At 43.1% G+C, this 14,259-nt stretch overlaps 1 protein-coding gene across 2 annotated transcripts in view; it reads right to left on the bottom strand.

The window, feature by feature from the left end:
• Wdr7 (WD repeat domain 7) overlaps positions 1–13,388 on the bottom strand; it is a 282,598-nt gene extending 269,210 nt beyond the window's left edge. For both annotated transcript variants that reach the window (NM_023975.2, NM_001395078.1), the window contains 3 exon segments: positions 734–840; positions 1,247–1,419; positions 13,182–13,388. In NM_023975.2, the coding sequence (NP_076465.1) occupies positions 734–840; positions 1,247–1,405 (266 nt within the window). In that variant the 5' untranslated portion in view covers positions 1,406–1,419; positions 13,182–13,388.
• Positions 13,389–14,259: the final 871 nt, after the last annotated feature.

Raw genomic sequence — 14,259 nt, 5'->3', positions numbered from 1 at the left:
ATGATCATGCTTTTCCTTTCGTGATAGCCTGGGTTTCTCAAAGGCAAAAAAAAGGCAATAAAGTATCACAGAAAATTATTTGTGAAAACATGTATTCTTAAAACTGTAATTCAAACATCCAAACATCCTCTTTCAGATTTAGACAGCGCAAGAAGATGCTGCAATAGAAAGAAAATCCCCCCTAGGGGTGCTGGTTAGAAAGTATGAAAATATCAGTGTCACATGGCAACCTATAAACACAATTTCTAAGACTTACTTGTATTTTTCCCTGTGTGTTTATGTGTGAGTCTCTCTGAGGATGTGCTATGTGCATGTGGGTACCGTAGAGTCCAGTAGAGGTGGGATTCCCTGGAGTTGATCTTACAAGTGGTTGTGGGCTGCCCAACATGGGTGCTGGGAACTGAAAGTGGGTCCTCTAGACGAGCTGTGAGTGCTCTTGAACTGAGTCACCTCCCCAGCCCCTATAAACACACTTTTAACTAACAAATAAAAGCTGCAGCCTTTTTTTAGGCAGGGTCTCACTGTGTGGCCCTAGCTAGCCTAGAGTTTTCTGTCTATTCAGCTGGCCTCAAACTCATAGTGATCTACCTGCTTCTGCCTCTTAGGTGCTGGCATTAAAGGTGTGTACCACCACGCTCAGCCAAGATCCACACTTTTTAAGACATAAAAACTTGGGGGGTGGGGAGAGAAACCTGACCAAAAAACTGAAAAGAAAAAGCAGACTGTGACTTACCCATTTGCGGACGCACTCACGGTGTACTGTTTGTCTCCAGAAGCACAGGCTTTTGACAAACAAGTGATGGCTGCTGTGTGACCAAATAATAGTGCTCGGGGATTAACCTAGAGAGGCAGAAATATGCTGCTGTAAATAATAGCTTACACAGTTAGCCTTGGGGCTAGAGAGATGGCACGGGGTTAAGAGCATGTGCCACTCTTTCAGATGACCTAAGTTTGGCTCACGACCCCTGTAACTCCGGCTCTGGGTCTCTGTGAACATCCAGCAGCATGTGCACATACACACGGGGTCACACATACACACAGAGTCACACATACACACCTAAATAATTTTTTGAAAGTTGGTCTTTCAATCAGTAATCATGTTTAAGTAGTCACTATCAATATCCAGGCTCGGACTGAAAGAGATAATGCCCAGACACTGAACAGTAAGGGCAGGCAGTGTGCTGTACGATGTGCTAGCAATTACTGACTCGTGTTTTAAATGTGCAGCAAACATTCGAATACTCACTTCCAGCTCTTCTGAGAGATCCCAGAGACATATCTGTCCATCGTGGCATCCAGTCACAATCGTGCCCCCATCATCTGTCAGCAGTATTGACGAAATACAGTGTGTGGGTGCTTTGCGGCCCCAGAGAACAATGGGCAGAACTAGACTGTTTCCTGCCATTGTGTTTTTCAAACCTGAAAATGTAATAAGAATAATGTCAGATATTCTTCTTAAAACACATTATATGCCTTTATTATGAAGTTGACTTGTATAATTTGAAAATAAGTATATTTTCTAAATACCAAATTTTAACCACTTAAAATCCTCTCAAATAAAAGTAGTTCATTTATATTTACTCCCAAAGTCAGGGGCTTAAAACACTGGGCAAAAGTACTTACTGGAGGCATTCACAACTTTTAAATTTTACTACTGGAAGTCTAATCATTTCAACACACGTTGATTTATCACATCAGTGTATACAGCAACTTTAAGTGCACCATTTTATTTCAAGTCCTAAAACAGTCTTCCAGCATAGAAGACAAGAAATGAAACATAAGCATTGCCTGCCCTGAGGCAGAGAGCTAGTAAGCTACAGTGCTTGGATCCAAGTCCTCTGCCTCCAAGAGTAAAACAGTCAAATCCAAAACTGTACTCAAAAAACATGGTACTTAAAGACTATACCAGCAATCACTGGACAAGAATGTAAAGAACTTTCATGGTCTGAGAATCCTTCTAAGCCTTGTGTAGGGGTAAATGGAAATACATGTAATCTCAACCCTTTCTTGCATTCTGTAAGTAAGTCCTACGGCACTGTCTTTTGACAAAGTCATTTGACAGAGTCATGCAGAGACAAGTGACGGACCTAGATCAGCACCCTGACACCAGAACCTATAGTCTCCCTTACTCTTTGAGTGAGGAGGGCCTCAAACCTCAGTAAGTTTCCAAAGTAGTATAAAATACTTCCCTTCCGAAACAAACTAAAAGGTCTGTTTCACTGTGTGCTAAACATTGAGTGAACACACTTAATGAGAAACTCACTTAACCACATTTACTCCAGAGGTCACGTGTGTCCTTTGTAGTGCTGAAACCTGGAGGAAAATAATGTCCTTAAACAACTGCACCTAAATTAAGGTGTGTTTCTAGCGAGGAGATTTAAATTTGAAATGATAATTAATCACTGTGTACTCAAGGTATTTTTGTAGGAAATCATGAACATGAGGAATCACTGCTTCATATAACATAACTTTTTGCTAAACCGCTTGTGTTACAACCACATGGCTAAAGACCTAAGCAAATGTTGAGTTCCGGGAAGTTACAAGGATGGGATAAAGAGTACTCCACAGAGAACTATGCCAGGCCTGGAACATCCTACAGCCTGACACGTGGTCAATCAAAAGAAACTGTCTAAAGAGAAAAGACAACCTAAGAAGGTTGAGGGACATTAGAATGTCTACCAGAAACAACCTATACAACACTTTTTTTTTCTTGCAATTTATAGCTTTCACCAGTCTGTTTCTTCAAAAATATTTCCTTATTATAAATAAAAGGTATACATTTAAAGAAAAAACTCAAGAAACATCCTTATTAATAAAGTCATTTATACTATATTAGCACAAACTATCGTGAGATTGCAATTATTTCCATACTCCTATCAGACATTAGCAAGAAAAACTAAACTCCAAACTGACTTTAGTAAATTCAGAACAGTGTGTTCCTAGAAGCATGGCCTCCTCAACAAAGACTTTCTGGAGAAACATATTTGGAAGGAGTTCATTTTTCCATGGTGATGACATTGGCTTTCAATCTTATCACCAAAGATTTCCCCCAAGCAGACAATCAAGCTCAAAGCATTGAATGCAACCCCAGGATCTCTGGGAATAAAACACCATTCCTCTAGATAGTCCAGGATCTACTCAAAACCCAACCCAAGCTAAAGGCAATGAAAGCAGACCTAGGACCAATGAGTAGATGGTAGTAAGTACCTAAAAACATTTTTTTATGTAAACCTTTAAAAGTTTAATTAAATAAAAGTGAAACTTTAGAAAAGCCACCAGAAATACTCAGGAAATAACATGGAATAAAGGATAATGTGGCTTACATCACTAAATCATAACAAATACTTCTATGGATAGACCTATCTCTATATAACTGATTAAAAATGAGAAATGGGCAAGTTAGTCCAGATTTAACTGGATTTAGTCATTAGATCACAGGATTTAAAACAAGTTTAATCATCAGACCACAAGAATCTAAATCTGAACTTCTCTGAGCTGAGCCAATGATATCACTAGGAATTACCTGAAGTAGGAAAGGGGCAATATAAATTTATGGAGTGTCGTCTTCAATCGATCACCAGCATTCAACTAGTCAATTATTTATTAATTCTACAGTCTCCATATTGCTAACATTACCATCTATTGCTTGAAAAGAAATATATCCCAAAAATCTTTATAGTGGATTGAAATGAACCAAGTCATAGGAATCATTGAAACAAAAAAAAATCATATATTCATGGAAAGGCCAAGAGTAAAACTATTAATCAAATGACTAAAAGTGTATTAAGTTTAATGGGAATGCTTGAAGAAATTACATCACTAACTCTCCAAAGCACTGACTGTATATTAACATTTTCTAACTAGTATTTTCAGGAGAGATGCTATATTCCAAACTATAGCATTATCTAATAAATAAAAACATTTCAATTCTAGATGCCTCTGGAAACAGAAAATACATCGCTGGAGGCATGGCTCGGTGGAGAAGCACTTGCTGTAGACATGCGAGGGTCAGAGCTCAGAGCTGCAACTGGAAAGCACGTTCACCTGTTCAACTGTCTCATGCTGTCTGAGCTCCGGGGACGATGGCCCTGGAAGCAGGACTGCCCTTTCCCATTTCAGACCCAAGGGTGTTGGTCTCAAAGTACTCTCTAAGGCAGCTCTCAGCAACCAGGTGTCCCTCTAACCCCGAGACAAGGAGGGAATACAACAGCAAAACGGCCCAAAAGTTAAAAAGATTGCACACTTGACAACAACTAGAAGGTGTTTCCACACTTTCCAAAGGAGGTGACTATTGTTTATCTCACGGTGTGAAAGTTGGAAAGAAAAATCAGAAGTTCAGCCATGGGAATTTTGTCCATGGGGAGAAAGCTTAAATATTAGAAAATAAATTATGTGTATCGTGAAAATTATGTGTATCACCCTTAAATATTTTTAAACACAGAACTTACAAAATGAAAGCACTCTTCTTCAGGATAAACACAATACCATTATCAAACAGCACCAGCAATATTGTTCATATTCAAATTAGTGTAACCGTCTACAAACTCTCTTTTGTATTTTTACAGACAAGTAAGTAAAACGCTCAAGTTGTATGCAATGTATTTTCTTGTGAACTCAAAGTATGTGTCCTCCCAAAATCTCACACGTCGAAGCCCCTGCCAGCCAATGTAACTGCATTTGAAGAGAGGCCCTAAAGAAGGCCATGCTGAAGTAGACAGCAGTTCACACCATCTGCAACTCCTGCTAACCTTCGGCATCAAGCATGCACTTGCTCCACAAATGTGCACACAAGCCTAATATATACACACATGCCTTTTAATCAAGTATAAGAATATTAATGTGGGGGAATGGGAAAGGGGGATAACATTTGAAATGTAAATAAATAAAATAACCTATAAAAAGAAGAATGTTAATTTTTCTATACTGTTTTTATAACTTTTAAATGCAAAAAAAGAGATGTATTTCCATCCTAGGACAGTGACCATGTTCACGAAGGCACCGACATCTTCTCGGTCTGTGCTCTTTCTGAGCACTAGGGAGACCTCCTATTCCTCACAGACAAACTCAGACTCTTGTGAAAATGGGGCTATGGGAACTAGTGCAGGCACTACCTATTGTTCCACCAATGAGAGATGCAGAAAGCAGCAACTGAACACCTAAGAGCTAAACATACTCGCCACGGCAGTGAGGAAAAGGACAAGGCTGCGAAGGCTCACTGGACTCTCAGAGGCTGGTCCTACATCATTTGTCAAGAGAGTGTGTCCAGGTCAAGATCGCTGCGGTCTGCCATCAACAAAGTGGCCATTGATATTATGAATTTCTGTGACAAGGTAGTGGCATATGTCTAAAATCCTAGCACTGAGGAAGCAGAAGCAGCAGGATTTTATGAATTTGAGGTCAGCCTGGTCCTCACACTGATTTCCTGGACAAGCAACGCTACACAGTGAGATCATCTCAAGAAAAAAAAACCAAAAACAAAAACGTAACAAGAAGATAATGAATGTTCTTTGTGTCTTTGCCCTTATTAACGACTTAGAAAAACAAGCCAACAATGAAGAGATGGCTAGGTCAGAAAAAGCAGGGAAGAAATTGAGCGCTCAGCTGCTTCCTTAACAGAGCAGTTCGGGAATTGGAGCTATGAGGGACGCAACCTTCCAACGCCACACAGCTGACAAGGTCATCCTTTCCTATCTGGATGGAAGGAAGGAAACAATGCTGTCTCGATGAAGCTGGCACTTTAGGAGTGCTGTGTGTAAGGAAGTTCCAGTGCTGTCTATTCACAAGAGCAGAGGATGTTAACATAGCAGTGTACGTATTTTCTCATTACTGAAACAGCCCTAGGTCGATGTCTTAGGTTTTGAAGAACTATGTGGCTATCTTTACAGAAATAAATCACAATTTTAAAAGTAAGTCACAGATTGTCAGGCATATCACTGGTGTTTTTAATTCTGTGGCTGCCCTGGCTGCCAGAGCTCCTCGCCCATCAGGCGTGTGCACCAAACTTCAGCACTTACTGATCTGCCCATCGGCTCTCACCCCGCAGCAGAAACAGGTTCCACTTGGCAGAACGACCAGTTTTATGGCCTTCCCTCTCACCTTCCCAGGACCTCTAATTAGTGCTACTATTTCCCTCCTACTGTCCTTAGTCCCTAAGTTGAGCCCTGAAACTTTACCATATATAAACTTAATTAAACCGCCTAGAAGAAGAGACAACCAAGCCAGAGGTCAAAATGTCTCAGAAATCAGATCAGTAAAACACGCTGTAAGTATGAAGGTATGAGTCACCTTAGCTGGAGAAGAACCGGCTCTCCCATTGGCTCTCTCTGAACTCGGAGGATATGTGTAACCTAAGCTACAGCATTCGTATTTATATTACGGTCCTCCTTAGAGACTACAGACAATGCCTAGTTACAGACTGCTGCTTCACTAGGCCATCAACCCCAAGCTAAACTAAGCTCAGTCCTGCTCCTTACGTTAACTAATCTACCAGCAACACTTGATGTAGTTCACGCAGCCTGTTAAACACTTCTTTACCTTCACATCTGCACACTCTCCTGACTTTCTTCTACTTTTCCTAACCTCGATCCCCATAAATGTATGTGGTGCCTCTGTGTGTGTGTGTGTGTGTGTGTGTGTGTGTGTGTGTGTGTGTGTGGTGCCTGTGTGTGTGGTGCCTGTGTGTGTGGTGCCTGTGTGTGTGTGAGTGTGTGTGTGTGATGCCTCTGTGTGTGTGTGTAAGTGTGTGAGTGTGTGTGTGTGTGTGTGTGTGTGTGTGTGTGTGTGTGTGTATGACTTGTGGTGCTGTAAGTGGCAAGTGGTGCTCAGGAGACCCATCTGCTGCTCGTGCGTAAATTCGGGGAAACAGGAAGAGGTACCAGCAGAGAATGATGCATGTAGCAGTGAGAATCAGCAATCATGCACCGGAAGCTTTCAGAGAGAGTGTTTACTGTGCTCTGCCTGAAGACGAGCCAAAATGTAAAACACAAGATGAACTGTGGTGCTTTAAAGAGGGTGAAGGCCATGGTGAGCTCTACAATCCTGTCAGAAGTAACTGAAGTTGATGGAGAACTCTGCAGAAGACCCAGGGCTCGTCACCAAATCCTGCCATGAAGATGGTTGGCTGGTCAAGATGACACTGAGCACCCTTCAGAGGGAATGAACCACCGAGTGACTAAATGTATAGGAAATATGTAAAATTCATTAAGGAGTACACACACGCGCACACCAGATAGAACAGTGTGATATAACTGGCCCCAGCATGGTTTTCTTAGATTAGTGCTGGATCAAAGACCTGAAATAACTTCTAGGAAAACTGATAGAAAAGAAACTGTTCTCAACAGTGCTATTAAAGAAAATCCCCGGGGTTGGGGATTTAGCTCAGTGGTAGAGTGCTTGCCTAGCAAGCGCAAGGCCCTGGGTTCGGTCCTCAGCTCCGAAAAAAAAGAAAAGGAAAAAAAAAAAGAAAATCCCCCCAACTTCCTAATGTATGCAGATAAACACAATGTACATCTTTTTATAATAACCTAGACTAGGTATTTAGACTAGGGGCTAAATTCTGGTGTTGAGAATTATGAGATTAAAAATATCCAGTTTTAAAAGTGGATATAAAGCTGGGTGTGCTCCTCCACCAGCCTTTAATTCCAGCACTCAGCAGATCTCCATGAGTTCAAGGCCAACCTAGTCTATTACATAGCAAGTTCCAGGCCAGCCAAGATACGTGGTGAGACTTTATCTCTATAGTTAAAGTTTCCATTGCTGTGATAAAACACCATGACCATAAACAACTTTCATAGGAAAGGATTTATTTCCCCTACATTTCCACGTCACAGTCTATAATCAAAGAAGTTAGGGCAGGAAATTAGAGACAAGAGCTAATGCAGAGACCATAGAGGAATGCTGCTTGCTGGCTTGCTCCTCATGGTTTGCTCAGCACCCAGGACCACCAGCCCAGAAGTAGCACTGCCCACAGTGAGCTGGGCTCTCCACATCAATCATCACTCAAGAAAATGCACCACAGGCCAATCTGGCGGGGAGATTTTGTTAATTAATCTTCCCTTTTCCCAGTGATTCTGGCTTCTGTCAATAGAACATAAACCTAGCCAGCGCAATAACAAAAAAGTGAGTATAAAAATTCCGTATTTTGGGCTGGAGAGTTGGCTCGGCAGTTAAATGCACTGACTGTTCTTCCAGAGGCACGGAGTTTAAATCCCAGCAACCACATGGTGGCTCACAACCATCTGTAATGGGATCTGATGACTCTTGTGTGTCTGAGGACAGCTACAGTGTACTCATATAAAAATTCCATATTTCAGGAGAACAATGTAAGTTTCACACAGTATTGAAAGTATTTATAACTCATTTATATCTATCCCTGGATTTAAGGGGGAAAATGTATCTTCTCATTGGAAATCTCTGGGAGCACAGAAAAGCGTGTTATTCAGTGTCAGATGAAGGGCTACATTTATGTGCTGCACTGGCTGCTGCGGTCTTACCATGTGCTGCACTGGCTGCTGCAGTGTTTTACCATGCACTGCACTGGCTGCTGCTGTCTTACCATGTGCTGCACTGGCTGCTGCAGTGTTTTACCATGCACTGCACTGGCTGCTGCTGTCTTACCATCCACTGCACTGGCTGCTGCTGTCTTACCATCCACTGCACTGGCTGCTGCTGTCTTACCATCACTGCACTGGCTGCTGCTATCTTACCATGTGCTGCACTGGCTGCTGCTGTCTTACCATCCACTGCACTGGCTGCTGCTATCTTACCATGTGCTGCACTGGCTGAAGTCTTTGCAAGTGAAGCAGTGGCTTTGTGGCACACTGAAAAAACCAATGAAACATTCCCTCTTCAAAATAAAATGCTAGCTACATGATGAGGGTTCCCCTGTCAGCTTAGGGCTGTCTCCTGAACTCCAAACTCCTCTGCATAACTAGTAAGTTCTGAAACTTTAACATATCCTAAAATAAAATCCTAATCTTCTCTCCTGAGCCCACTCCTTGCACAGTTGTCCCCACATCGGGTGACTTACAACTTCCTGGAACTCCAACTCCAGGAGATCAACTGCCTTGTCTGTCCTCCACCCTCCTACACATTTACACACACACACATGCAGGCACACGCACATGCACATACACTAAAACACAAATAGAAATAACAAACGTAAGCTGGGTGTGGCAGCAACAGGATTAATCCTAGCTCAGAAGGCAGAAGTCAGCCTGGTCGGCAGAGTTTGAGGTCAGGCAGGTCTTCAAGTGAGACCCCATCTCAGTAATAATGAATCTTAAAATGAACACAAAAAGCATAGCATCAGAGCACATACAGAAAAGTAAACTAAAGGAAGACGATCCAGCATTGGAATAAACATCAAAATATAGCCCGTACGTGGGAGAAAGTGGGAATGAGCATAGGAAAATTGGCACATTGTATGGAAAAGGAACTGGATCACAGCACGTAATGACATACATAAAGGAAACATTTAAAGGAAAACTATGAAATCAGTGATGCTTAACACAGGAGGACTTACTTTGAGATATAGTCAAGAAAACGTCAGAAACAAAACCTGTAACCGCAGGCTAAATGTAAGGGGAAATCTAGTATATCAAAATCGAAAGTGTCTGTTAGTGAAGTGCATTACAGAAAAGGACACTGACATATGGCGTAAAGCGAAGGGATGTATCTGTAAAACTTACAGGACTAGGGTCTAGGAAACCCTCCACATGTTCAGCTGAACATGCAGACTGACAACGATCTGTGCTATGGAGTAAGTCCGCCAGGGTTTAGTGGTGAAACGTAATCCTCTTTGCAAGGTAATAAATAAAGCCAGTGGAAACTAACCCAGGATATTCAGAGGTGAGGCCTCTAGGAAGTGATTACAATCAGATAAAGTCCTCAGGATGGAGCCCAATAATTAAACACAGGTAATTTTTTAAAAGCAGAGAGGCCAGTACACAGTACACACGCATATGCTCGTACCTGTGCATTTCCTATCTCCGACTAGATGATACCTGTGCTCCCTCAGTACCCATGTAAAACTCTCATCACGAAAGGCCCACTCAAAGTCAGACCTCCATGACTATAAGCAAGAACCCATGTCACGGTTAAAAAAAAAAAAGATCTGTGAGTCTCTGCTATTAGCAACACACCAAGACGGGAACTACAAAATAAACGTGGTAATTAGATGGATAGTCAATTTTACAAAAAGGAAAACACAGGCCATGGCAACCCCCAAGAGCTACCCTGCAAAAGCACGCACCTCTCTAGCTTTTTCTCCGACACGATTTGACAGAGCTTCAGTGACTGCTTTATACTCGGGAAACATGTGGCCTTCACGTGTCTCACAGACTGCTATTGCAATAACCTCTACAGTGCTAGGAAAGTTAGACGCCGTGGATACACCCAGATGGATCAACCAAAGCACGTGTGCAGTCTAAAACACCGCAGGGCAGGAGGCTAAAGGTGCAGCCCAAAGCACTCCTTACCCTTACAGTGCCCTGACTCCAGTTCACAGCACCCACCTCAGGGTGACTCACCACCTCGGACAGCTTCAGCTCCAGGAGACCCAATGCCTACCCCTGACCTCAACAGGCTTGCACACATAGGGCACGTAGTCATGCAAGCAACACACACTGGAACAAAATTAAATCCTCTTTAAATTAAAAGTCAGAGGTTAGAAGCATTAGTCACCTTGGGAGAACAAGAACGATATAATCACGACACAATTAAAAACTCTGGCACTCAAAAGAACACACGTTTAGTAGCACAGACTAAAGCGGGTACCCCGCACACATTGTATTGGTCTCCACTGGGTGAATAGGTAAGAAAACGGCGGTAAGAGTTGGAATAATAGGGCAGAATGTGAACTGGTATATTGAACCACCCCAGTGATGGACACTGAACACCTCTACCCAAGGATCAAATGAATTTTTTTTTAAAGATTTATTTGTTTTATGTATGTGACTACACTGTCACTGTCTTCAGAGGGCATTGGATCCCGTTATAGATGGTTGCGAGCCACCGTGTGGTTGTGGGGATTGAACTCAGAATCTCTGGAAAAGCACTCAGTGTTCTTGACCACTGAGCCATCTCTCCAGCCCTCGAAACAAACTTAAAGACTTCCTTTCAACACGAGGTTATCCTACTCTTCTCTTGAGGTAGGTTACCTTGAGGTTTTGAGAGAAGCACAAAATAGCTCACTATTTCGTTCTGTTTTGTTTTGTTCTTTAGACAAGGTCTTTCTGTGTAGTCTGGTCTGTCCTGAAACTCACAGGCATGGCCTCAAACTCACAGAGATCCATCAGCCTCTACCTCTCCCTCTGGAATGCTAGGACTAAAGGCACTGCTCACTGCTTTTAAAGGACTGAATGCTGAACTTTCACAGGGGAAAAACTGTTCCATTTCCTTTAACTTTTTATAATAAAAACTGTATTCATAATAAAAGAAAATATCTAGATAAGGCTTTGTACCCCAAATTTCAACTTCCCACAGGTAGGACTAAGTTTATATGATTCATTCAGTCACCCAGATGTTTTGTCCTACTAGGAAAGCAGAGCTCTGCAGAAATTTTAAGTAGAAATTTTGAGAAAATAGCTCACTATTTCGTTCTGTTTTGTTTTGTTCTTTAGACAAGGTCTTTCTGTGTAGTCTGGTCTGTCCTGAAACTCACAGGCATGGCCTCAAACTCACAGAGATCCATCAGCCTCTACCCCTCCCTCTGGAATGCTAATTCTTAAATGGCATTTGACACTAAGGCTTTCCTGGGTTGTTATGCAGTTTGCTCTCCCAACCTGAAGTGCCAGAGAGCTGAAATTTTGGGTAAAAATCAAAGTAGTTTTTCATTCTTTATAATAGAGACAATTTCAACGTGAATTTCCTTTGGGGTCTGACAACCACCCCCATACTATCATAAGACTGCTTACAAAAGGAAAAGCTGAAGCAAACTGGAAATGTTAGATAACAAAATACCAACCACTCGATTTCTTTGATCATTGTAATCTTGGGAAGAAAGTTCTCTAAGAAATAAACATCATTGAGAAGAATCATAGCAGGGTGTGTTTGTTAGCACATGCCTTTGATCCCAGTTCTCAGGAAGCAGAGACAGGCAGATCTCTGAGTTTGAGGCCAGCCTGTACTGCACTAGGATGTATTTCTACGCATGTTCTAGAACAGCCAAAGCTATACAAGGAGAGACAACCTCTAGAAAGAAAGAAAGAAAGAGAGAGAGAGAGAGAGAGAGAGAGAGAGAGAGAGAGAGAGAGAGGAAGAGGAGGAAGAGAAAGAAGGGAATTAAGAGTCTTTGTCCCGGGGTTGGGGATTTAGCTCAGTGGTAGAGCGCTTGCCTAGGAAGCGCAAGGCCCTGAGTTCGGTCCCCAGCTCCGAAAAAAAGAACCAAAAAAAAAAAAAAAAGTCTTTGTCCCATGAGAAATATTACAAGAAACGGAATATATAGCTGGTACTAACTAAGCACTAAAGTCAGCATCAAGAAAACACGTATGCAGTCTGTGATGTACCTGAATCGGCAAGAGCTTACAAACCAGAGAGTTCTGCACAGCGCCTAAGGTGCAGACATTGCAGGTGGATTAAAAAGGACATAATTTTCAAATCGAAGGCAGGATAGCGCTAGCTGCGAACATAGTTTCAGAATGCCAGGGCCCACCAGTCAGAAAGACAGCAGGCATTCTGTCAGAGCAAGTCCTAAAAGACAGCAGGCAAGTGGCCTCTCAAAGACGAGCCTCTAACAGACAGTGTTGTCGCCCCTTAGCCAGGAGCATCAACCAAACAGTAGTACCAATAGGGAAAGTTAAGTCCGGACATAGGGAACCCAGTGCAAGAACATTACCAATAAACGCCCATGATCATCTCTAGTCACCCGACCCTGGGAGCAAACAGATAATCCCTGGGAGCAAAGCAGTTCCACCTAAAGACTAGGGCCACTTCCACAAGCAGCAAATGTCACCAGGCTAGAGACCCCAAAGGGATCCTGACGGACCCCAACGCTGCAGAAAAAGGCTCCTGGAGATGGTCTGAAGCAGAAGTACCAAACAGAGCAGCAGCCAACCAGAACAATCTGACAGCTGAACGGTCTCCAGCTCCGGAGGGCTCGTGACCCTTGACCTTTAACCCCTGCCTTCCAAGGCTAAGCTCTAAAGCCTGGCTTTCACAAGGAGGCTCCAAAGCTCTCTTACCTGTCAAAGCTTCACCTCAGGCGATAATCATGTCTGTAGGAGATGCTGTGGGCGCCCCCGCAGAGGAGGTAAAGAAGGCGGCGTACGTGAGGAGGACCAGCCGGGCAATTCCGGGTGGGCGACCCCGAGGGACCCCAAGCAGGTGCAGCCGACCTCACCCTGCCTGGTTGCAAGGAGCCACCGCCGCCGCCGCCGCTGCAGTAAATCAGCTGACACCGGCCTCAACTGCCGTAAATCGGCTGACACCGGCCTCAACTGTCGTGACGTCGCTGCAAATGTCGCAAAAGCGAGGCGAGGTGGAAACCGCTCAGCTTCTCAGCACGCCCAGCCCAGGCGGGCGTGGTCTGGTTACTGTGGCGACTGAAGCCCCCAAAGTACTGTCGCCATGTTGTCTACTATAAGTCCGGTCTAGACTGCGTTCTGGCTTCCAGTTCCTTTGACGGAAAGCATACAAGGATGGAATGGTCAGCCTAGACAATCAGGTCCTTCCTGGATCAGGATGGTGGAAGTTTGCATTTCGCCCCTAAGTATGGGTTCAGATGGCAGGACATCATATATACTGTTTCCTTCTGGTCTGAAGGACAGCATCTAAGGTAGCGCCTCCACAGCACACACACACACACACACACACACACACTTGCCCTAGGAAAATATTCAGGTCTTCTTTATTAAAGGCTATGATGACTGCAGAGCCAACCCACCAATCTTCTTACCTTCTCTTTCCCCCACATCTCCTCCAGCATTTGTTACTTGTTTTATTGATCTATGGTGTTCTGAGGTAAGAAACAAAGTTGTTTTGATGTACATGTACCTAATAGCTAAGGAAAATGAACATTTTTAAGGTGAAGTCAAATTTATTATTTTAGTTTTTTTTTCTTTTTTTTTTTTTCTTCTCTCATATATTACATCCAGGGTGCAGTTTCCACTCGCCCTGTCCCTCTTCCACTTCCTCTCAGAAATGTGCAGCCTCCCAGTGACATCAATCAATCACTACATTACAAGATACACCAAGACCAGGCACAAACCACCAAGTCAAGGCTAGACAAGGCGACCCAGTAGGAGGAAAAGGATTCCACAA

This window comes from Rattus norvegicus, chromosome 18 (genome assembly GCF_021556685.1).
Source record: "Rattus norvegicus strain SHRSP/BbbUtx chromosome 18, alternate assembly SHRSP_T2T, whole genome shotgun sequence".
NCBI lineage: Eukaryota > Metazoa > Chordata > Mammalia > Rodentia > Muridae > Rattus > Rattus norvegicus.
Note: the sequence above shows the minus strand (reverse complement) of the source record. Positions and strands in the feature narration are given on the sequence as shown.